The 25120-nt window shown below is 41.4% G+C and overlaps 1 protein-coding gene across 5 annotated transcripts in view; it reads right to left on the minus strand.

Moving 5' to 3' along the window:
- Positions 1 to 589: 589 nt before the first annotated feature.
- The window catches only part of Zmym6 (zinc finger MYM-type containing 6), a 43332-nt gene continuing 18801 nt past the window's right edge, over positions 590 to 25120 (minus strand). For 4 of the 5 annotated variants that reach the window (XM_041652434.1, XM_041652433.1, XM_041652437.1 and 1 more), the window contains 10 exons: positions 24198 to 24313; positions 22617 to 22892; positions 21925 to 22075; positions 20508 to 20680; positions 19110 to 19254; positions 17024 to 17191; positions 15811 to 15848; positions 8017 to 8161; positions 3811 to 5621; positions 590 to 2097 (listed from right to left, as the gene is read on the minus strand). In XM_041652434.1, coding sequence (XP_041508368.1) covers positions 2059 to 2097; positions 3811 to 5621; positions 8017 to 8161; positions 15811 to 15848; positions 17024 to 17191; positions 19110 to 19254; positions 20508 to 20680; positions 21925 to 22075; positions 22617 to 22892; positions 24198 to 24313 — 3062 coding nt within the window. In that variant the 3' untranslated portion in view covers positions 590 to 2058. The other variant, XM_041652436.1, reaches the window with a different exon arrangement.

Raw genomic sequence — 25120 nt, forward strand, 5'->3', positions numbered from 1 at the left:
GGTATTAGAATTTGGAGGGGTTTCAGCTTTTTCTGCTTATTTCCCGTTTTTCACATGACATGAAGAATATTAATATACCACTTAAAACAGGGCAGCATAGGTATGAGGGGAGATTGGGACCTAAACAAGGTATCTCTTCTACACTGAATGACTATAGGCCTAACGAAGTGGTAGACAGTGTGCCATGTCTGTTTCTGCTGTGGTAAACACATGGCATGAAGACTCAATTGCCAGGCTTCCCGACAGCACCAGCGATCTTCTTGCTCAGACGTCTGGGGCATCTGACCACCGTCTTAGTCCAAGCTAAGACCTGGCAGGTATCAGCAGCAGCAGGGGCCACAGACAGACAACGGCTGAAACGTAGGTCCTCAGCGACTCTTCCAGGACCACCAAAGTGAAGACAGCCCCTAGAACAGAAAGGATGAACACCCAGAAGATCCAAGAGCTCAGGGGTTCCAGCCCAGGCCCTCCCATTAAAAATAACCCCCAACCCTTTCCAGGAAGCAGGACAAAGAATCAGGTTGAGTCAGGTGAAGAAGGCCCCCCCCCCCCCCCGCATGGGACTGGCCTTTGAATCAGGAGCAGACAGTCCACAAGTGAAAAGAGTCGCAAGTTTAGAGACGGCTTTCTCTCCTCACCAGACCTCTCCAGAGATGACAACCCAGCCTCAGCCCAGGAAAGGGAACAGGGCTTGGGCCTTCCCATCTAGGGCCAGAAACTGGGAAAGACTAAGTCTTTGTGCCAGGCCTGGTTTCTCTTTACACTGAACATTTAGAGGTGGGATGGAAAGAAGCTAATTTCCATTTCCACTGAGGCAGATACAGAGGAGGGGTCTAACGTAATCCATCTTACCCAGACCTTTCCCGGACTGCTTCCTACGGTCCGACAGCAGCTAGGCCTCTTCTACTCTGCTCTCCAGGGCATCTAATCTTCTGACAACATGACACAATGTCATCTACATAGTTGCTCCAGAACCCCATAAATGAAATTTTTACTAAGCCACGTGTTTTAAATTTACAATTTTGTGTTGGGCTATATCTGACAGCTATCCTGGAGTATGTGGCCCAAGCGCCTCAGGTAAGACACTTGCAGAGTGTTTAAACTGTCTGGTTCTTACCATATCTGCCCCTCAAAACCCACCACCTTAGGTTGGGGGAGGGAAGAGTGTGCAAGCTTGGGAGTAGGTAGCATAGGTCTTCCACAGAGCCTGGCAGTATCGGTGGACTTTCTCAGAATAAGGAACTAGCCAAGTGATTTCTAGGATTCCATCCCAGATTTCCTAGGACCCTGTGGGGTCTAGGTTAGGCCTACTTTGGGCCTTGTTAACTTTCGGCAAATTACATTTTACCATCGGGACTAGTTTCTAAGCTGGACCTCCGCAAGTTTGAGGCCAGCATGGTTTATAGTGAGTTCCCGGTAAGGAGACCATCTCAAAAACAAAGAAAAAAAAATTCTGCCTCACTAGCCTCCCTCAAATTAGAACACTGGGTGATGTGGGATGGGGAGGCATGCTCAGTCACCCTCCCACTTCATCCTCCTGGACCCCTTGGTCCCACCATCTCTGCAGCTCTAAATCAGCCTGGAGACAGCATGCTGGGCCAGAAGTTTAAGTCCCACCCCCTCCCACCTGGAGAAGAGAACAACTCGGTAAGCCCGAGCTAGCAGTCCAGTTCTGCTGGACTTGGGACCACCCCGAGCCAGAGGAATCTGATACCACCCAGCCTTGTGCGCCTCTGGCCTCTGGGCTTCCTTCTTCCCACGTAAGGAGTTGCACACTGGCCTTGAGAAAGATACTAGCACACCACTAAACCATACAATTAATGCTCAATAAAGCAGTAACCAGTAACTACAAGTTCTTCTTGTTCACCTATGCCTAAAACATCTGCCTCTCCCATGGCTCAACTGAAGTAAAAAGTGAAAGATGTTTGAAGACTTCAGGTATTTATCCAGATTGGCATCAAAGGGTGAAAGATGTTTGAAGACTTCAGGTATTTATCCAGATCGGCAAACAAAGGGTGAAAGATGTTTGAAGATTTCAGGTATTTATCCAGATCGGCATCAAAGGGCCACGTTTGGCCAGGTGTCGAGTGTTTGGTTCTAACACACAGCAAAAAGGAAAAGATTAATACTATTAATAATAATCTTAAAATGACTAAACAATATTCAAGGAATTTTCACATTTGGAAATTACATAAAAATAACATCTCAGTGTGCACAGATAAAGGAATGTTGGCCAACAGTACGTTTGTACACTGTGGATGAGCCACACAATACCTACTATCTGACCTTTTATGAACGTCGGCTACAGCCAAGCGTGATGGCGCACACCTGTAATCCCAATAGGATTACGGAACGAGGATGAAGCTTGAGAACTGCCCAGAGTTCACTGCCAGCATGGACTTACTACACAGCAAGAACAGGCCAGTAACAACTACACTGCAAAGCCTCATCTCCCCCTAACTCCCCACAAAAAAATTCCAAGTTCTGGTCTAGAGGTCCAAGAGGAGCCCCCAAAGCTGCTGCTGCTTCTACTTCCTGCTGGGCACCTACCTGCTTGGATCTGCTTTCCACCCATCTGTAACTTTCTGAGGGCTGCTGGCTTGGCTGCCTAAAACTTCTCACATCTTTTAAAAGCAAACTGAACAGTCAAACTGTGCCATGATACTATGACATGGGCCTTCGGTTCCTGTGCACTTGGTCATAAAGGGGAGTGAGCACTGGTGGCTGCCCTAACTTAAGTCTGTTTTATCCCCCCAAGCTCTGTTTGGCCACTTTCTTCCCGGGTCACTTTCTCCTGTAATTACCTTGAACTCTAGGAAACCCAGAACTGACCCATAAATATAATGTACAGTAAAGGACCAAAACTAGCTCCAAGCAACAGGGAACTTGGCAAGGCAACTGCCGGGCGGTGGTGGCGCACGCCTTTAATCCCAGCACTTGGGAGGCAGAGGCAGGCGGATCTCTGTGAGTTCGAGGCCAGCCTGGTCTACAAGAGCTAGTTCCAGGACAGGAACCAAAAGCTACGGAGAAACCCTGTCTTGAAAAATCAAAAAAAAAAAAAAAAATGAGGGCAACTGCCATTATGGTGAGGCTGTACCCTAGAGAAGCCAGACTGCTCCTCCGAAGTGATGACATTGGGAACTTCTCCAATCAGATTACTAGCCGCACCAAGAAGATCCACTGTCAGGCACACCCCACCCCTCGACTGTTTCCCTTTTCTATGAGAGCTCAAGGTCCCTGTCAGTCCCTTCAGGACTAAGGTGGGAGTCCAACACCTTTAATCCCAGCACTGGGGGAGGGAGGCATGGGGAGATGGGGAGAGGCAGTGGGTCTACATAATGAATTCCGAGACAGCCAAGGCTATGTAGAAAGACCCTGTCTCAAAACAAAAAACAAAACAAAGGGCTGAGGTGGGATCACCGAGTCAACCCGTTCTCCTCAACCTGGCTCCGCTAACCCAGTCCTTCTCTGGCCTTCACCAAAGCTTACCTCTAACTGATGTATTGAGACAAGCAGGTTGGCCTGGTCTCTTGGAGAACTCCCTAAGCAAGACGTTTCCTTTGAAACCCCAAGAGCAATCACCAATATAAAGGCTAAATTTTCTCCCTTGTGTTATTAAAATTATACATAATTATGTTTAAGTTCCATAACTCTTAAATCCCTCTACAACAAAGGAAAAATTATTAAAACATTTAATCACTGAAAATACAAATACATTAGCAAATGTATTTTAGGATACTTATACAAAATTTAACACAAAATTAAAGACTCTGACGATAAGCAATATGGATACTACTCTTTTTCCTTTACCAACTTTTCAATCCTTGGAACTAATGACGTGACTGCAAGTCTTAGGGCAGAGCCAAAACCCAGCAGGTCCCTTTGTTTCGATGCGGTCAAGGCTGAAAAGGTGGCATCGCACAGACAGACGGTGGAAAACGGCAGCAAGAGTCTCACTGCCTTTTCAGAGAGGTCTGGGTAGCGTGTCTTTGCGCTAACCCAAAACTGAGTTACAGACATTGATTTATAAGCTGACTGTAGACTCGTATCCAAAGATAATGCCGCTAATTTTTCTTCTTCAGAGTCAGTGAGGTTGTTATTCTGGTGACTGGCAAAGGGATCAACGAGCCACAGATTTCCCAAACGTAAGTCCTCTTGTGGGGGGTAGCAGTCATGGAAAACCTGAGCAAGTCCTTCTAAGTGCTCAATAATAATGCCAGCGATGCTTCTCCCACTCACATCTGAGGAGTCCAAGAACTCAGAAAACAAAGGGAACATATCAAAATCATTCTCTTGTGTGCGCTCCACCCACATTTTTAGCTTTTTCTTAAATATGTCGACTTTGTTATACAAATTGAAAAGAGTAGCCACGGTCCCTTGGAGAGCAGAATTTAACTTATTTATAAGTGAAAACATATCTGCTAAATATGCTAGCTTTGCAACCCATTCCTTGTCTTGAAAATATCTGGCCAAATCTGAATGCCTTTGATTTAAAAGTATTTCAATTTCATGTCTCAGTTCAAATAATCTTGTTAAAATTCTCCCTTTCGACAGCCAACGAACTTCAGCATTAAGCGGTAAGTTCACATGCTCCGATCCCATCTCTTCACACAGAGTAGTCAACATTTGTGAATCCGAGGCACCGTTCTTTACAAAGCTTAAAATTTGTGCTGACTGCAAAAGGATTTCATGTAAGCATGGAGATAGCTTTTCTGTTGCTAAGTGTTCGCGGTGAATGAAACAGTGTGTGAATGTCACTGCATTCTTGGTAACTTCTTGAATTTTTGACTTTAAACGAGAACATCTATCAGTCATGCTTGTGGCCCCATCAGTACAGAAACCAACACAATGGGTCCAACTCAGAGATCTACTATCAATATATTTATCTATTAGCTCAAATACTTCAAGATCTGTGCTCGGAGAAGACATTTCAGTACAAAATAACAATTCTTCTTTCACATCCCCACATGCATAATCGATGAAGCGAACATAGCAGAGGAGAAGGGTGCCGTCTGAGGTCTCCGCTGACTCATCTATCTGAAGGGCAAACCACTGGGATTCTCTGACCTTCTGAACCAGCTGGTCTTCAATGTCTGCAGACAGCTTGTTGATCCTGCATCCAATTGTGTTATTGGAAAGAGGGATGGTTTTCATTTTGTCTCCAGCACTTGAACCCAAAACTTCTGAACACATTTCTACTAAATACGGTTTAATTAATTCTTCAGCGATGGAGAACGGCTTCTTCCTGGCAGCAATTTGGAAAGCAATTAAATAAGAAGTTTTCACAAGCGACTCTTCAACTAGTAAACACTGTTTTAAAGGACTGTTTTGACATTCGATTTCAAGTGATTTTTCCTCAAAAAAGTCTCCTGGCTTGTTCTCTAACTCAGAATGTTTTTCCTTCAAATGGTTAGAGAGACTGACTGACATCACGCTTTCTTGAGGTAAGATCTCTCCACAAATGACACACTGTGCTCTTGGTGGACTTTCCTTTGATTCAGAACAGATAATAAAACCAGATTTTATATATTCTGCATCACAAGTCTGGATAAAGTCCACTCTTTTCTTCTTTGCAAGTGGAGAATCAGGTTCTTCGTTTTCCCCATTTGGCAGAGGTAAATCTGAAGGAAATATTTAAATATGAACACTTGTGTTATGATAACCTGAACAAAATTCCATTAGCAAGATGGATTAACATTAACTTTAGGGATTAGAGAACAGTTCAGTGGTAGCACTTTATCTGAGATGTCACCCTGGATCCAATCCTTAGCATCAATATAAAACAACATACTACATATAAAATCTAAAGGCCAATCTTAGGAGTTTGATTGTACTGTGTATACTACCATCTATGCCCTTTTTGGGAGCGTGGGGGTTAGAGACATGGCTTCTCTGTGTAGACTTGGCTGTCCTAGCACTTGCTCTGTAGACCAGGCTGGCCTCAAACTCAGAGAGATTCACCTTCCTCTGCCTCCTGAGTGCTGGGATTCACCACCACCAGGCTCTTTTAAGAATCTTAATGCAGGGGTCAGTGAAATGGCTCAGCAAGCAAAGGTACTTGCTACCAAGCTTGACAAGGTGGATGGATGTAACAGCTTCTACAAGTGTTCCACATATACACTGTGGCATGCTCCCAAGCATGTACAGACAAGTACAAAATAAAACAAACAAAATAAAATACAACAGAATCCCTAAGTAGGGCTAGGAATGTTAGCACACTCCTGTAATCCAGCACTTAGGAGCCAAAGGCAGGAGGATCAGGAGCTTAAGGTCATCCTCAGCTATATGACCAGTCTGAGATCAGTCTGTGACATTACATGAGATACCCATCTCAAAAACAAACAAACAAAAACAGTGAGAGAGGGGAGAGGTAGACAAAGAAGAATTTCAGTGTGTACATTTTCATCAATGTAAAATGTTTTCAATCCAATATCAAATGACAAAGCCATTTACAACAGTACATAGAAAGTAGTCCATATTTAACCCAGAAATTTAAAAAAAAATAAGCACACACATACCAGATGTCCACAGATCACGGATCTTTTACTACTTTTTAAACGTGAAGGTGTACAGAAGTTGATGCACACAAGTGACAGTATCATTTTAAACAGAAATTAAGATGATCAAATTTGCTCAAGAATTCTCTTTGACTCCTACCAAAGGAAAGGCACCCTATGTAAAATATCAATGATTACTTTTAGTGAGTAAGCTTTATATATTTATTTAGAGACAGGCTCTTGGTGTGCGGCCCAAGCTGGCCTTGAACTCAAGATTTCCTGCCTCAGTCTCCCAAATAGCTGGGAGTACAGTAACCTCACCACAACACCCAGCTCCAGACTGGGCATTTTACATATAGGTTAGGGAAGGGACCTGGCCAGCTTGAGCATGGTGAGCATGGCTCTGGCAGGCTTTGTTCTCCTCCCTCATTCCCTCTGCCTTGCTAAAAATCTTTAGGTTACATTCCTAAAACTAGTCACCAAGGTCCACTCCCTTAGTTTGCCACTTCCTCCTCCTAAGGCTGACTACCAAGGTCCAGCTGTCAAAGTACTGAAGTCCAGCAATCAGAAGCCTCCTTTGGCTCATCTAATTAACATGTCCAATTAAAATTAAACACCTCATCCTAACACAGAGATTCCCATTTTACCTTTATAAACTGCCATCTGCCTATGGGCCACATCTGTCTCTCCTTTCTCCAGAGGCAGTCCTTTGTTCCTCTGGGACAAATACCCCTGTCCCCTTTTCTTGTTCCCTTCTCTCTCATTCTCTATCTCCTTTACCACCACATCCTATCCCATTCTAACATAGGCCTCCCCTTTTTCTCCTCTTAAAAATTACACCTGCAAGGTCATTTGCTGTTGTTTTTCTGCCTGCTTAATAAAGGATCTCTGTGAAAATAGGTATCTAGGTGTGGTTTGGGCCTAACCCAGGGTCTGTGGAGGAGCCCCAATGTTCAGAAGCCCCTTTGGTTAGTCTGTGAGACAGGGTTATTGTTAAAAATGGAAGAACCTAGGCTATAGCTCTGTGATCAACGCAAAGCTCTGAATTTGACACACACACACACAACTTTGGGCAGAGCTAGCTAGCTACTAAAGTAATTGAAAACAGGAATATGGGAGTAAGGCACTACCACTGACTGGGGCAATGCTTTACAGCTTCCCATGCAGGAGTTCACATTTTCTACCACCAACACACCAGAGCATTATCTGTTCTCTCAACAACTGATAATTGAATAATTAAATGCAGCGTTTAAAAAGAGGAGAGTGAGAAAGAGAAAGAACTAAGGCTCAATCACAAATTCTTTTAAGCAAATATGTATGTCAGTAATTATAACGGCTTATCTACACATTTGAGAGAGCATGTACATGTGTGAAATGCTTAACTCTACACACAGTATTTTATGTGCATATGGATTTGTAGCATGCTAACATTTCACACTCAAGAATTGCTGTCTTTACCTTTTTATTAAATAAAAAAAAATCAGAAAGCAAACCTTATACAAGGTGCCAGGACACTTACCTGTCTGGCATGCAACATGGTGGGTATGTGGTCTGCAAGAGGTAGCTTTGGTCTGTGTGCCTGGCCTGCACAATATGCCTTTGTTCTTCTGAAGCCTGCGAGGCTGCAAACACTGGAGTGTCTCATCAGCTGCCAGAGTACTTCCCTAGTTAGAAACAAATCCACAGGCCAGTGTTTTTAGTAACTTTCCAACAACCATACTGCTATCAGATGAAAAGCAGTGTGTTATCCTGTAGAAGAGCAGTTACAAACAGAAAGCACTCTGAGGTAGAAAATAACAAAAACCACTGTGATGGTTTGAAAGAAAATGGCCCCCAGAGGAAGTGGCACTATTAGGAGGTGTGGCTTTGTTGAGAAGGCGTACTGTTGTTACAGTAAGTGTGAGACTGTGGAGGGGGGCTTTGAGGCCTCATATGTGCTCAAGCCATGCCCAGTGGGACAGACCACTTCCTGTTGCCTGCGGGTCAAGATGTGGGACTCTCAGATCCATCTCCAGAGGCACGGCTGCCTGCACCACCATGTCACAGCGTGAAGGTAATGAACCAAAGCTCTGAAACCATCAAGATGTGGATCTCAGCTGTTCCTGCTGCCATGCTTTTGCCCCATCATCATTAACTCTAGCCCTCTGAAACTGTACCCCAAATTAAATGCTCCCCTTTACATGCTGCCTTGGCTGGGGTGTTTGTCACAGCAACTGAAAAATAACGAAGACAACCACTAACTCCTAATCAGCATAGGCTCCATTCATTGTTTCTCTAAAAAAAAAAAAAAAAAAATTCTGGAAGACGGATATGTCTAGAATGGGTAAGGCCCTCCGTTCAATCCCTAATACACACGCACACACACACAAATTACTCTGCCTAAAATACAACTGAAATAGCCAAATAAAGAAAAAACATTTGCTGCTAAGGGTAATTATTTTTTAAAAATAAACAGGCTCCACAAAATAATATATAATCTCTATTGATTACAGATCTCAACTAGGCTGGGTGTTGGTGAAGCACAGCTTTAATCCCAGCTCTCAGTAAGTGGATCTCTTGAGTTTGAGGCCAGGTTGGTTCCAGGACAGCCAAGACTACACAGAAAAACCCTGTCTCCAAACAAAAACAACAACAACAACAACAAAAAGCCCAGAAAATTTCAAATGACCAGAAAGGAAGTATTTTTTCATTCATTCCTTCTTTCCTTCCTTCCTTTCTTTCTTTGGCTTTTTTAGACAGGATTTCTCTGTAGCTTTGGAGTCTATCCTGGAACTTGCTCTTGTAGACCAGTCTGGCAGAGATCTGCCTGCCTCTGCCTCCAGAGTTCTGGGATTAAAGGCATGTGCCACCAACACCTAGCTTTGAAAGAAAGTATTCTTAAGAGCAATGTAAAAACAAAGCAAAAAAAAAATTAATACATTTGACTACCTGGAACTTACAAGAAAAAATAAAACTTTTGTAAACAAAGATCATATCTCCATAAAATAAAGTGAAAGAAAGCAGAGTAGGACATTTATTTAAAACACATTTATTTCATTCGGAAAACATCTACTGAATGTAAGTAAGCCATAAATCAAGCACTGTCTAAGCCCTAGGGGTACAACAGAAAAAAACAAACAAACAAACAAACAAGAGTCCTGATCAGAGAAGGAGACACAAAAACCAAACAAGTAGCTAGGGGATGGTGGCATGCGCCTTTAATCCCAGCACTCGGGAGGCAGAGGCAGGTGGATCTCTGAGTTAGAGGCCAGCTTGGTATACAGAGTGAGTTCCAGGACAGTCAGGGCTACACAGAGAAAACTTGTCTTGGAAAACAAAAAACAAATAAGACAAAAACCAAGCAAAATAATCATATAACAAACTTAAAAGTCTAAGTAGTGGAAAGAGTTGCTGAGGAAAAAGCAGGGTTAGGGAGCAGTGAGTAACATTCGATTTTCTGAATTACTCAAAAGAGCAAGCCAGGTTGCATGAACTGGCTCAGCTATTAAGGCTCTTCCATCCAGCCTGACCACCTGAGTTTAATCCCCAGTCTGATGCCTGGGATCTCTATGGTACAAGAGAAGAACAGACACCCTATCCCATCCCCCACCCCCAGAGTTGTCCTTCTGACTCCCACATATGTGCAGGAAGTGAAACATTAAAGAGAAATAAGTGTGTACACACTGACTGTCCTCAACCCAGACTCAACTCTGAAAATAACCACTGCTCCCAGCTTCTGACAGATCAGTGCCATTTGACCACAATGGCAGCACATGGCAAGTTTCAGCACCCTACTCTTACTTAGCAAGCTACCTTGGAAGTATATTTACATGACTTTGTATGAGGCTTGCCCAGCCCCTCAGATAGTATTCTATTACTAAATGAGCCAGAAGTAACTACAAGAGTTCTTGTCTATAAATATAAGCCTTGTGCCACTACAATCAATGCCATGACTCCTGTCCTTACACATAAATCCACTCTACATGTGCTAGTGCATGTGTAGAATAAAAGTCTGGGTGGTACTGTCGATTCAAAGTGTGTGATTTAAATTATGGTGGCATTGGCACACTGCTCTTGAAAAAAGTTGTATCTAATTCTGTGACCACAAGCAATACATGTGAGGCTATTTTACTTGAGACTATTTCCCAGTGGATACTCAGCCTAGAGTAGAGGGTTATTCTTCGTGTGTAACATGACCTATATTCCCTTGTCTATGAAGAGTCCATCATAACTTCTACCATTTTCTTAAAAAATTCATTCATGAATCATAGTGCACATGTCTTTTATTCTAGCACAAAAGACAGTTGAAGCAGGCAGATCTCTAGGATTCAAGGCCAACCTGGTCTACAAAGTGCCTTCCAAGATAGCCAAGGCTACACTGTAAGATCCTGTCTCAAATACCAACACCATCACCCCACAAACTTTTTCTAGACAAAGTGAAGCACAGCCATAATCCCAGCACCCAGGAGGCTGAGACAGAAGGATTATTCTAAATTCAAGTGCAGCCTGAATTACATAGTGACAGCTACCCTATCTCAAAAAACTCTATGTATATTTTCAAATTAATGTGCCATGTGCCATGGAACTCAAAGACTTCAATAGTGAACAACTGGAAATAATTTCCCATTAGAATTCTTCCCCAATAGTTTTTCTCATAGGGAATCACCTACTTAAGGGTGGCCTTTCCAGGCTATTCTCTATGTATGGACAAGCAGATAGACGTGTATTTAAGGCACAAATGAAGGTGTGCTATTCTAAGGTTTATGTCACCTTCTTTCCAGAAGCCTATACATATAGGCCTAATTCTTTTTAACAAAGGCATCGTAATCCATTACATGAATACAACATACTTACTTTAACTGTAACCAAAGCCTCTGTATGTGTGTGCAGGACACTCTACTACTAGCTAGGCTATGTAAACAGATGTGAAATGGGAAGGGCACATTTCAGACTCTGCTTGTATTAAATTATGTTTTGGCAACTCATATAACTCCAGAGTGATCTATGGCCCTAGATACTGATGGAAAAATTGGGTTTCAAGCCTCTGCTATTAGAAACAATGCAAACCAATTATCAACCACATCTGGCTCTGCATTTTAAAACTTCTTTAGTTTCTACTAAAATCCTCTGAAGTAATTTTACCCATTCATATGCCTAGCAGCGAATGCCTCCATAGATCTTCACTTTTATCTTGGTCAATATGATTAAACAGTGGTTCTAAGTTCCTTTCTATTAATTTTTTCCAAATAGCACTCAGTGTTGTATAATTATTATTATGAGTATTTTCTTGAATGTATGTCTTACACCATGTGCATGCATGGTGCCTACAGAGACCAGAAGAGGTACTGGGATGCCCTGTTGCGAATTAGGTTGGTACGATAAATAACCAGGCCAGCTCAAGAATAATAATTATATTTTAATGGTTATAAGGGAAAACTCACACTACAAAAGTGGGAGGTCCGACTTCCTATCTGCAGAGAGAGGGCCTGTGAGAGCGAGCACACCTGGGTCCTCCCAGTTTTTCTTCCTGGGCTCCAGGTAGCCGAGCCTTAACTAGATGTGATTGGTTGACAGAGCTTCCCCATCAATGCCTCGGGACTGGAGTAACACAAATGCCCTTAATGCTGAGCCATCTCTCCTGTCTCGGTTTTTTTCTTCTTCTGATACAGGGTCTCACTAGATAGCCCAGGCCAACACAAAACCATTGTGATCCTCCTGCCTCTGCCTCTAAGTGATAAGATTATAGGAATATGCCACCTAGCTTAGTTTCATTCCCAGTAACAATAAAGTTGAATATTATTAAGAACTACTTCTATGTCCAGGTCTGTTAAACTGATGGACACTCTTGCCTGTTACTATTGATTGTTGGGTCTTTTTTATTTATTCTCTTTATACATTTTTAAAAACTCGTTTTGGGGGTTGGGGATATTATAGGTTGGTAATAAAGCAATTGTCTAGCACACCAAGGCTTCAGGTTCAATCCTAAATACACACTGCACTCACAAAATAGCAAAAATTCTGTAACCTTTACATTTACCCATTTTCCTTTCATTTCCCCACTAAGGCAGTTTCACTATGTAGTGCCAGGTGGCACAAAATTTACTAGACCAGGCTGGCCTTGAACTCAGTTCTCTGCCTGCCTGTGCATCCCAAGAGCTGGGACTAGATGTGTGGTGAGCCAGCGGGCCCAGCCCGTTTATCTTTTCAGTCTGGGATATAGCCAAATTTTCCTTAGGGATTTTTGTAATGATTTCTGAGTTTTATGACATATTTGTGAGTTTTTCCTACATATTTCTTAGTTATTTTGCTTCTTACAATTAAATCCCCATTTGAACTTCATTTTGGTTAAAACTGGTTGGTAGAAATGCAAAATATTGTCTTTTATATGACTATTTACTTGTCCCATTATTATTTATTAAATAATCCATATTTCTCCTACTGATCTGAAATACATTTTATCATCAAAAAATAATCAAATGTGTGTGTGTGCATGTGTGGATAGCACAAATTCTAATTGTTCTTAATAAAAGCCCAGAGTCAGAAATTAGGGGGTGAAAGCTGAGATCAGAGAAGCAGTGCAGCCAGCAACTAGAGAGACCTTTTACCTCTCCTGAAATCTCAGACCAAAGGGGGAATTCTGTCCTCAGACTGCACTGAGTTACTATCTCCTCCCGCCTTATATTCTTCTCTCTACTCAACCATATCACTCCTGTCTCCACCTCCCTACTGCTGGCATAAAAGGCATGTGATCCCAGCACACCTCAGTGTGAGCACAGTTTCTCCTTTAAACACCTCTTTTAGACAGATTCAATCTTGTGTAGCCTAGGGTGGCCTTGAGCTAGCAGAGACAGATCCTTCGGCCTCTGTCTCCCTGAGATAAAAGGTGTGTGCCACCACTCCCTGGCCTCTAGAGGCTTAGCTTTGCACTCTAATCTTCACGCAAGCCTTATTTGTTAGATCACAAAAATATATATATTCCAGAAACAAGTAATTCAGAAACTTTAAATGGCATATCATTTAAAAATAATTTAAATATTTAAAAATAATTTTAAAGAGTGAATAATATCAGATTTGGCCGGCTATCAGGATCACAGGCTGTGGTTGTAGTCCAGCCTGTACCATCACTTCAGCAGAATTGACCTTGACCTGCTGAGCTATGCTAAGTTCCCTCATCCTTTCTCAGTATCGTGTTTGAGCTAACGTAGACCGTGTTAGGTCTTGACTTAGTGATTTTAGTGACTTTTTGTTTGAATAATTAAAAGTCTTTTTTTGGGGGGGGGGCATGTTTTGATACAGGGTTTCTCTGTGTAGGCCTGGCGGTGCTGGAACTTACTCTATAGACCAGCCTGGCCTTTTTCACTATGGAACAGCAACCCATGTTTGGATCATTACCTTCAAAAATAATCATTGCTGCTTGGCATGTTGGTGCATACCATTAATCCCAGAGGCAAGTGGCTGAGTTCAAAGCCAGCCTGTCTACACAGAGCGAGTTCCAGGACAAACAGGTTTGTTACACAGAGAAACCAGAACGAGCCGGGCAGTGGTGGCACACGCCTTTAATCCCAGCACTCGGGAGGCAGAGGCAGGTGGATCTCTGTGAGTTTGAGGCCAGCCTGGTCTACAAGAGCTAGTTCCAGGACAGGAACCAAAAAAAGCTACTGAGAAACCCTGTCTCGAAAAAAAAAAAAAAAAAAAAAACCCAGAATGAAACAAACAAAAAGCAATGACTGCTATAATATGGTCAAATATGACAGCAGATACAGCCTGCCTACTCATTTATGTATTAACACCTCAATGGGCTTTCAACCCAGGAAGATCACTAAGGCTTACAAGAAGACCTCTGCCTCACCGTCACCGCCTATCTTCTAAAATGTATTTTATTTACTCTTATTGTTGGTTGTGTATGTGATGTGGAGACATGCGAGTACCACCGTGCACATGTGAAGGCCAGAAGACATCTTTGTGGAGTTGGTTCTCTCTTTACGTCTTTGCTCGGTTCTGAGGTCAGGCTTGTGTGGCAAGCGCCTTGACCTGCTGAGTCATTTTGATGTTCAACTACTTTCATTTCATCAAAAATAATTCATGCTGGAATTGCCAGAGTTTTTCCCACTTATTTTGTTATATTTGTCTGGCTATAATTTTTCTAAGCTAGGCAAGTAGTTTGCCTAATTTGCTCTGCTGCTCTGGGGTTTTGAGAATTCCCTCTTACACTGTGCAGGACACACTCCAGTCTAAGAGTACCTAGATACCACAGCAAGTGGTTTGGTCCTTGTGTAGATTTTCATCATCTCTAACACCTGCTGCTCCAAAGACACTAATAGTGGACACACTTGCGGTCCACGTCATCATTTTATAACACCTGAATGGCATTGTCACATAAGAAAAAACTTTTAAGCCAGGCGGTGATGCACACACCTAACACTCCAGAGGCAGAGGCCAGGCTGGTCTATAGAGTAAGTTCCAGCACCGCCAGGCCTACACAGAGAAACCCTGTATCAAAACATGCCCCCCCCAAAAAAGACTTTTAATTATTCAAACAAAAAGTCACTAAAATCACTAAGTCAAGACCTAACACGGTCTACGTTAGCTCAAACATACTGAGAAAGGATACTGAGAAAGGATGAGGGAACTTAGCATAGCTCAGCAGGTCAAGGTCAATTCTGCTGAAGTGATGGTTGGCACTGGACTACAACCACAGCCTGTGATCCTGATAGCCGGACAAATCTGATATTATTCACTCTTTAAAATTATTTTTATTTTTTATTTTATTTTTGGTTTTTCGAGACAGGGTTTCACTGTAGCTCTGGAGCCTGTCCTGGAACTAGCTTTTGTAGACCAGATTGGCCTCAAACTCAGAGAGATCAGTCTGCCTCTGCCTCCCAAGAGCTGGGATTAAAGGCCCAGCTAAAATTATTTTTAAATTTAGGGACATTTTCACATTTTTCAAATTTTGAGACATAAACTGAGAAATTAAGTAAATATGCACTTTGTACTATTTTCAGTCCCAGTGACGTGACACCACTGAGCTTTCCAAAGAGGGAAAATAAGCAGTCAGGAGTTAGCAGGCACTTAAACGAATAGAGGAAGCTTAGTACAAAGTAAGATGAATCAAGAGTATATACTTATTAATGATCTAGAGTCCAGCAGTGATTCAAAACATAAAATGTGTTACCGCTCAACCTTTTGAAAAGAATAAGCTACAAATAGGAAAGTACTTGCGTAATGTATGTGTATATGTATATGCATATGTGTGTATGTTTATATATTAGACTATAAGCAAAATGAAATAAGTAAGTGGAGGATTATCAGGTAACATACAAACAATAAAACTCACATTTCCAATGATCTCTGCTACTTCTTTAGGACCTGCACCTGTTAAAAATCAAAATACACATTATCATTCTCACAATATACATGAGTAAACACAGAAATTGGCATTCATTTTCTCTCACAAAGAGGTGGATTAGAGCCTGGGTGAAAATTTCTCAAAAAATAGTCCAAGGAAACACCTGCGGTGCCTAGTAAAGGTAAGGATTCCCTATTTCAACCCCCTGCTACTTTATTAGAATGCCTGGTAACAAAGATGGAAGGGTGGGGAATGGCCAGATGGCTCAGTGGGTAAAGGGCTTGGTGTACAAGCATCAGGCTATGAATTCAGATTCCCAGAACCCAAGTTTAAAAACAAAAACACCAAGTATGTCTCTGAATCTGTAAGCCCAAGTGATCAGGAGGATCCTAGAGTTCAATGACCTTTCTAGTCTAACCAAAAAGTGAACTCCAGGTTCAGTGAGACCCTGTCTTAAAAACTAAGATGGATTTGGTAGGTTAACATGCTTGCTACTCAGACCTGAAAACCCGAGCTTGATCCTCAGATCCCAAGTGGAAGGAGAAAACTGACTCCCAAAAGCTGTTCTCCGACCTCCACAACAAAGGTCTGGCATGTGCCTGTCCACACTTGTGCACATATATCACACACATATATATACGATAATAAAAAACAAAACTCACATTTTCAAAAACAAGATAGAGAGTGGTGAAGACACCTAACATTAACCTCTGGCTTCCATGCCTACCCACCTATATAGAAGTAAGTATATATGCACAACAGACAGACAGACAGAGAGACACACACAGGCAGGAACATTAAAATTTTCAAATTCTTTTTGTTTATTCATTTTATTTTATGTGTATGAGTGTTTAGACTGCAGGTAATGTATGTGCATCACGTGCGTGCCTTGTGCCTATGGAACCCAAAGCGGGACATCAGATTCCCTAGAACTGGAGTCACAGATAAAGCCTCCATATAACTGCTGAGAGCTGTACCCAGGTCCTCTGCAAGAGCAGCAGGTGCTCTTAACTGTTAGGTCATCTCTACAGCCCATTAGAAGCTTTTAAAAAAATAACTATACCCATCCTTCCTTTCCAACAGATCCCTCTTCATTTACTAGCCACTCACCCCACATAGTGGGGGCACCATTTCCTCATACAGTATAAAGTACAAACTCTTAGACTAAGCAATACTTTCCTCTTAGCCAAATGCCTCATACCTGTTAAAACACTGTTAGTGTTCGTGGTGGGCTGGAGAGCAGGTACTTTTGCCAACGATATCACACTGGTAATAACTGGTGTTGTAGGAATCCTTGGAGAAGGGAGTGTTGTCACAGCATTTTGTGCTTTAGGAATAATTACTGATACTGACTTTGGGAGCACAATTACTAAAAAAGTGTAATGAGACAGATTAGCATTGTCCCTGCACAATGGAGACATACAAATTTGTAAATTGTTCCATAAAAATAAGGAATAAAATGAATGCTGATTAAAATAAACAATAAAGACAAAGTATATATAAAAGGGTAAAACACAGGAATAGAATTATTTAACAGTTTTTCAGGAAGCAATACAAAGTTCTAATTTTGTGTAATGTTAGTTTGGGTTCTTGTCATAAAGTCAGTGTTCACTGGGACTTAAAGAGCCTGATTCTGTAAAACTCTAGCTTCAAAGGACAATCTAAATCCCATATAAGATGTTCCAAAAATCTAATAATTTTAATAGCTAACAGGTTAAATGCCAGGTGTTAGGAATAACTAGAAGTTCCTGTTAGTGGGTATAAGACCCTACACTTAAGCTTATCTCAAATAAAACTTTAACACGACAGTTTCCCAAAGCCAAAGAGGCCACTGTCCCTCCATGGAACACTGTTTTTTCTCTTGCCTAAAAAGAATAAGTTTCATTTTCATACTGTTTATATTATCATATTTTGCTAATATTCATGCTAATTACATTTAATCCTCCTTGTCCCCTTTCTCCCTGCAATAGTTCACCTTTTTTACGCAAATATGAAACAAAACAATATTTGTCTTTCTTTTTCCCTCCCATTCCTTCGACCCCTCCCTCTGCCAACTCAGTCTCCAATTGGTTTACTTCAACTATATTATAAAATAAATATTTTACTACCAACCTGACTAGTCCAAGGGAAGAACTGGCCAGTACAAAAGTGTAGAATAGACATATAAAAAGGGAGTACAAGGTAAGTAAGAGCCAAACTGCAAGAAGCAAAAGCACGTGGCGTCTGTCAATTAAGTACTTAAGGTTCTGACCAGAAGACAGGTATATCAAGTGTTTCTGACGCGGAACATATGACTGGGTGGAGACTTTAAGAACATTCCTCACATCTAGTCTGAATTTTTTGAGCACATTAGCTGTCCTACTTGTAAAGTTATTTTCTTTTTCAGGAAAAACTCTGATACCCATAAAGAACTGTTCTACTTTATTTTTTTCTGAAATAATTAATGTGTTTCTCTTTTTTCTTTAGCTGCAAGCAAGATCTGCATCAAATTCTGTATCAGTCACAGCCACCATATTAACACACTTACATCCTTCCATTTGTTTGCCCTGTTTTTAATTTTTTATTTCTTTTTAAATTTTTTTTAAATTTTTATTTCTAATTATAACTGAGTAGTATGGATCCCTTACAATAAGTTACATATATTCACAGTTTAATCAAAAGCAATCAAATTAAATTTTCCTATAAGATAAATAAATATGTATTTGACTGATTGATTTATGACAGCAAAAAAGCATCAGAATTTTCTCTCAAGGATTATGTGATGGCCTTTTGTCAACTTGACACAAGCTAGGGTCATCTAGGAAGAGGGAACCTCAATTCAGAAAAATACCTACATCAGAATACCCTGTAGGCAAGCCTGTGGGGGCATTTTCTTGATTAATGATTCATGCAGGTACTGTCACTCCTGAGCAGGTGGTCCAGAGTTGTGTAAAAAAGCAAGCTGGGAGCAATGGAGAACAAGCCAGTAAGCACTACTGCTCTACAGTCTCTGTTCAGTTTCTGGCTCTTGAGTTCCTTCCCTGACTTCCCTCAGTGATGGAGTGTGACCTGAGAGTTGGAAGATGAAATAAACCCGTTCCTCTCCAAGCTGCTTTCGGGCATAGTTACCACAGCAATGGAAACCAAACTAGAACAGACTGTCACTAAGGAGCCCTGAAGAAGACTTTAAAAAGTCCAGCTACCTGCACGCAGTGCAACTCTGCTTGTATGGCAGTACTTCAACTGTGGATGCTGACAGCTTATCCTAGCACTGACCTACAGAGCCCATGAGTCAAGCTTCACTTTACCTTTTTTGTGAACTGGGTCATTCACACTATAGTGATGGCAAAACTTCAAGACACAGAAGAGGTTGCAGAAGTACTTGATGCTGCCTCGCCATCTCAAGGACTCACTTAGCTTACCCTGACGTTTGCAAGCATCGCACCTGGCTATCTGAGGAGCAGAAGACAAGGAAGGGTTACAATTATAAAAAGGTAATATTACTGTAAACCAAAGACACGATGAAAACAGCTGCTTAGTTTACTGAAAATGGAAGGCTCCCGCTTGAAATAAATACTGTGGTTAAAAACAGATTCTATTATTTGTTCCATATAAAGCATCCTAAAAATTGACTTTCTAAAAGTTGCAATTTTTGTTTCCAAAATTACCAATGAGGGAATATAAAGACAAGTTGTATTTTATACAAGTAAGAAAGAACATACAGAGAAAGAATATGAGCTTTGGAGTCATAAAGACAGATTCACTCTAACAAATATTTAATTAAATACCCTTTTCCTTTTTTTTAAGATTTTATTTATTTATTTTATATATACGAATGCTCTATCTGAATGTATGCCTTTATTCCAGAAGAGGGTATCAGATCACACCATAGATGGTGGCAAGCCACCAAGCGGTTGAAGAGCAGTCAGTGCTCTTAACCACTGAGTCATCTCTCCAGCCCATAGTACCCTTTTCTTAAGCACTGTGATTGGTCCTTCACCATATAATGGTTAGAACATATTATATTCCTCCACAAGGAAATTACGCATGGGGTGAGGCAGTTAAGTAGCTACTGATTCCACTAGAGCACTGTGGGTGCAAGGCAGTGTCATCTACTAGCTTCCTCACGGGCATGCTACTCACCTCTCTGCACTCCAGTCTTCTACTTACAGACTGGCAGTGTGCACCTATCTCTCAGGACTGCCACTGGGAACAAAACAACAAGGAAGGAGCACCAGATTTCTATTATTCCTCCTTTAATTACACCTGTTACCATATGCCTCTCAAACATAGGAAAGCAGTAAGATTATCAGTATGTCCCTTGACCTATGAAGGGAGGACAAGGTCTGACTTTAAATTCCTTAGAGTAACCTGAATTGGAGAGCTACTTAAGACAACATTATGTAAATTTCAAACCTCAGAGTTACAAGCAAGGTCATCACATTTTATAAGTAAGAGAATACAAATGCACACATACCCTTACTCAACAACAAAATGTCAGGCTAGTGATACAGTTCAGTCGAAGAATATTTGTCTAGTGGGCATGAGGTCCTACATTCAAGCCCCAATACCAGGATGGGATTGGGGAAAGGCCCTCCAGAAATCCTAAATTCTAAACACACATTCTCCTCACGTTATTTGAACATATTTTAAATTGAATATGATCAGCACCTATTTCAGAAAGACAAAGAACATGTCCTAGTTACCTGATAGAACAGAGCTGTAAACTTGGACATGCATTCTTCACAACAGAAAACTTGAAGCTTGCCTTCCAGTCGATTTTCTACAAAATTTGCAGATGTCTGTAAGCAGTAACTGCACATCTTGCAGCAGTTTGTCCATCTTTCTGCAAAGTCTTGAGCAGAGAGGGTCTTGCAAACTGAACACAAGGAAGGACAAAAGGGAAAGACAAACACACATTAGCTCCAAGGCGTGAAGCCAGCGTCTATAGTGTTTCAGCTGACTTCTAGCCAGGTGTGACGACAGGTCTCTATGCCCAGCATTTGCGAGGTGGAGGCAGGAGGAAATTCCAACGCAGTCTCAACTAAAGGCCAAGTTCAAGAAGTTCAAGGCCAGACTGAGCAACTAGAGCCTTCTTTAAAAAAAAAGGAAGCTGAAGAGATTGCTCAGCAGTTAGAGGCTCTTTCAAAAGACCTGGGTTTTGCCAGGTAGTGGTGGAGCACACCTTTAAACCCAGCACTCGGGAAGCAGGAGCAAGCAGTCTCTGTGAGTTTGAGGTCAGCCTGATCTACAGAGCTAGTTCCAGGGCAGCTAACGCAGTTACACAGAGAAACCCTGTCTTAAAAAATCAAAATGAATGAATGAATGAATGACCTGGATATAATAGGATAATCTCCATATTCACAAAACAAAAATTAACATTTAAATATGCTCTAAATATTATCCATATTCAGAAATATCAGAGGTATTGTATTTTAAATCAAGTTGCAACAAAAGGCTTGAACTCATACTTTACAAATAGGTAGAACAAAAAATAAAAAAATCTGATGTCTTAGCTAAACTTACAAGATTTTCTCGCTGGGCGGTGGTGACGCACACCTTTAATCCCAGTACTCAGGAGGCAGAGGCAGGCGGATCTCTGTGAGTTCAAGGCCAGCCTGAACTCACAGGCTCCAAAGACAGGCTCCAAAGCTACACAGAGAAACTGTCTCAAAAAACCAAAACAAACAAACAAAAACAAAACAAAAAAACAACAATAAGATTTTCTCTACTAATGTCATTAATTATAGTTTCTGTTTGCTGAGATTACTAAAATGCTTAACAGGACAAATCTTAAGGTGTAGCAAGTATAAACTGCATAAATTTAACCTTGTAAAAATGTTCAAATAATACTTCGTAAAAGAGAAAAGGGTTTTGGTTTGTTTTTTTTTATTTGGTTTGGTTTCTGGTTCTTGGTTTCTCGAGACAGGGTTTCTCTGTGTAACTGTCCTGTCTGTCCTGGAATTCACCAAGCTGGCTTCGAACTCACCAGAGATCCTCTGCCTCCCAAATGTTGGGGTTAAAGGAGCACACTACTACTGCCCAGCAAAAGAAGTTTTTGAAAAGCAAAAATCGTAAATACACTCTCTTCCATACTGTGTGAGTAACAGTGAACCCCTTTACCTTCACTACAGAATGGCTTGTCAACCCCTGAGTACCGCACAATGTCCTTGATGACTTTATATATTTTACAGTAGTCGCATAAAGCCATAACTTTATTTCTCCTTTTGTATTCTTCACAGCAAACCTCGCCACAAAACAGAAACATTCTACCCTGCAAAAACAAACAACGGACATCATTAAGCTCTAAGTACAAAGAAGCTGGAAACACGGCTCACTGGTTAAGAGTGTACTACTCTTGCAGAGCACCCACGTTAGGTTGCTCACAACTGCCTACAACTCCAGTTACAAGGTATCCGGTGCCTGTGGAGGCACTTGTGCATATGGACATTACCCACCCAATTCCCCCCATACACACACAATTAAAAATAATTTTTTTAAAAATCTAACTAAACAGCAACTTTCTCTTTTAAGAAGTATTTTTCCAGGCCAGTGAGATGCTCAGCAGGTAAAGGTATCACTGCCAAGTCTAACAACCTAAGTGTGACCCGGACCCACATGACAGGAGAGAACCAACTCATGAAAACTACGTTCCACTTGCACGTCATGACACGTCCATATCCGTGAATACACAAATATACACAAAATAAATTTCTGTTTTTAAGTTAACACAAACTAAGGAACTGTTGAAAATGAAAAACCAGAAATGCTCTCACTGGGTGGTTACCCATATTTCTTTTATGCTGTCTCTTTACCTTGTAGAAAAGCAGCTCTGGTTTTGTGGCAAAATGATGGTTACAGTGCTGGCACTTGAGTCTCATGAACGTATGGGTCAAAGCAATCTGCTGGGACTGTTTAGCTAGAGTTTCCAGAGCAGCTGCTGCAGGCTTGCTGATGGGGCTACTGAAGGAGGAGATGGGGGCACCTTTTCCTGCTGACACTGCAGGCTGCAAGGGTGTGTTCATCACCTCTTGGCCCGGAGATATGGGTACCAATGAAGAGTTTGTTCCCTCTGGCTTGTTAAACACATTCTAAATGAATATAAAGCAAAGATTTTACTGAGTAAGAAATAACATAACTTAATTGTTTTTTTTTTTGTTTTTTTTGTTTTTTTTTGTTTTTTCGAGACAGGGTTTCTCTGTGGTTTTGGAGCCTGTCCTGGAACTAGCTCTTGTAGACCAGACTGGTCTCGAACTCACAGAGATCCGCCTGCCTCTGCCTCCCGAGTGCTGGGATTAAAGGCGTGCGCCACCACCGCCCGGCAAACTTAATTGTTTTAACTTTCTCTTTTTAATAGTCATTCCACAAACATTCTTTTTTAATTTTACTTCTAACAGAAAGAATTTCAGTGACACATCTTCCAGAGCAGAAGGGTTAAACAATGAAACACTCAAAAGTAACGGACTAGAACAAAAGGTTCCCGCATATTTCCCTAAAACGCCTTTCCCAAGCCCTACACATATCACCAACCAACTCCTGTTGGCTCCTAGGTGATAGTGGATACACAGGTATCCACCTCTCACCCAGGAAAACCAACAGACTCTTTCCTCTCTCTGTATAATGCACAGAGGGGCAGAGATGAAATAAGGAGGACTTACAATTCCATGCCAAGAATCATTAAGTTTCTAACCCAGGACACAAGGGGTACGTGAGCCCCCATCTAAAGCTTTTGTTCTTCACCATACCCTCTCACAAACCACATTCTAGCTTCTATTCTTTTAAAATAAAAGAGAGAACAAGAATGAGTGTGGCAGCACACACCTACAACCCCAACTCTTGGATCAGGAGTTCAAGGCTACCCCTGGCTACAAATCAAATTCCAAGGCCAGCCTAGACTACAGGAGGAGACCCTGATATGAGAGAGAGAGAGAGAGAGAGAGAGAGAGAGAGAGAGAGAGGAGGCAAAGATAATGGGAGGGAAGGAAGGGCACTTGAATCAAGGACCCTGAATCAGAAAGCCCAACAGCTGGTTCAAACATTTGTACAAATGACCTCTGAAACATTGCTTGACTAGACTGGGGGTTTGTTTTCTTAAAGCCTGCATTGGAAATCTTCTGACTAAACAGGTGTTACATGCTTGCAATCCCATAACTTCAGAGATAAAAACAGGATGATTGCTTCATATTTGAAGCCAATCTGACCTTCTACATAGTGAGTTCTTAGCCTCTTTGGGCTATGTAACAAGACTGTCTCAGAAAAGGAAAAAAATGGGCTGGCAAGACAACTCAGTCACGCCATTGTGGCATGCAAACACATACTAAATAAATGTAAAAAATATATATAATTTTTTACAGTGTTTTGCCATAGGCCAATGTCTCAGAGAGCTAGGTGTGTACCTGGAAAGCCAGCACGCAGTTGGAGCTGCAGAAACTGCAAATAGTTCCATCTGACATGGCTACGTGATACTGAGGAACTGCTGCGGTTTTACAACTGTGACACAAAACCTGGAGACCTTAATGACAAAAAATAAAAACAATGAATGTGGCACACATACAGAAATGATACAAAAGTCTACTAGTAGAAAGACAATCAAATATTCAGCACAGACTCTCTTATGTCTTTGCGGGACTGGCTCCCAACCATCCCCCAAGGATGCCCAACATCTGCAGAACAGAGGCTCACATCCATCTTATAGAATGGCATCACAGTGTTTGCACACCATCTCTGTACATTCTAAACATCCGCTCACAGGTCATCTCTGTATCACTTACAATACCTAACAAATGCAAATATAATATACATAGCTAACATACTATATTACTTTGAGAAAAATAATTTTATTTTTTTTAAATATTTATTTATTTATTATGTATACAATATTCTGTCTGTATGTATGACTGCAGGCCAGAAGAGGGTACCAGACCTCATCACAGATGGCTGCGAGCCACCACATGGCTGCCGGGAATTGAACCCAGGACCTTTGGAAGAGCAGGCAATGCTCTTAAACACTGAGCCATCTCTCCAGCCCCCGAGAAAAATAATTTTAAAAATCTCTGTAATATTCAATTATATTTGCTGAGGGATTTTGTTTTTTGTTGTTGTTGTTTTGAGACAGGGGTCTTAGTAGTAGTTCTGGCTGTCCTGGAACTCACTATGTAGACCACAGTGGCCTCAAACTCAAGAGATCCGCCTGACTCTTGCTTCCCCAGTATTGGGACTAAAGGTGGGAATCACATTTGCTGAGTAATTCTGAGGTATGGTTGGTTGAATGTGGAAGGTCAACTAACTATAACATAAAAATATCATGGAGCTTTACAGT

Source organism: Microtus oregoni, unplaced genomic scaffold, assembly GCF_018167655.1.
Source record: "Microtus oregoni isolate MIOR12 unplaced genomic scaffold, Mior012 000005F_ref0000423, whole genome shotgun sequence".
Taxonomy (NCBI): domain Eukaryota; kingdom Metazoa; phylum Chordata; class Mammalia; order Rodentia; family Cricetidae; genus Microtus; species Microtus oregoni.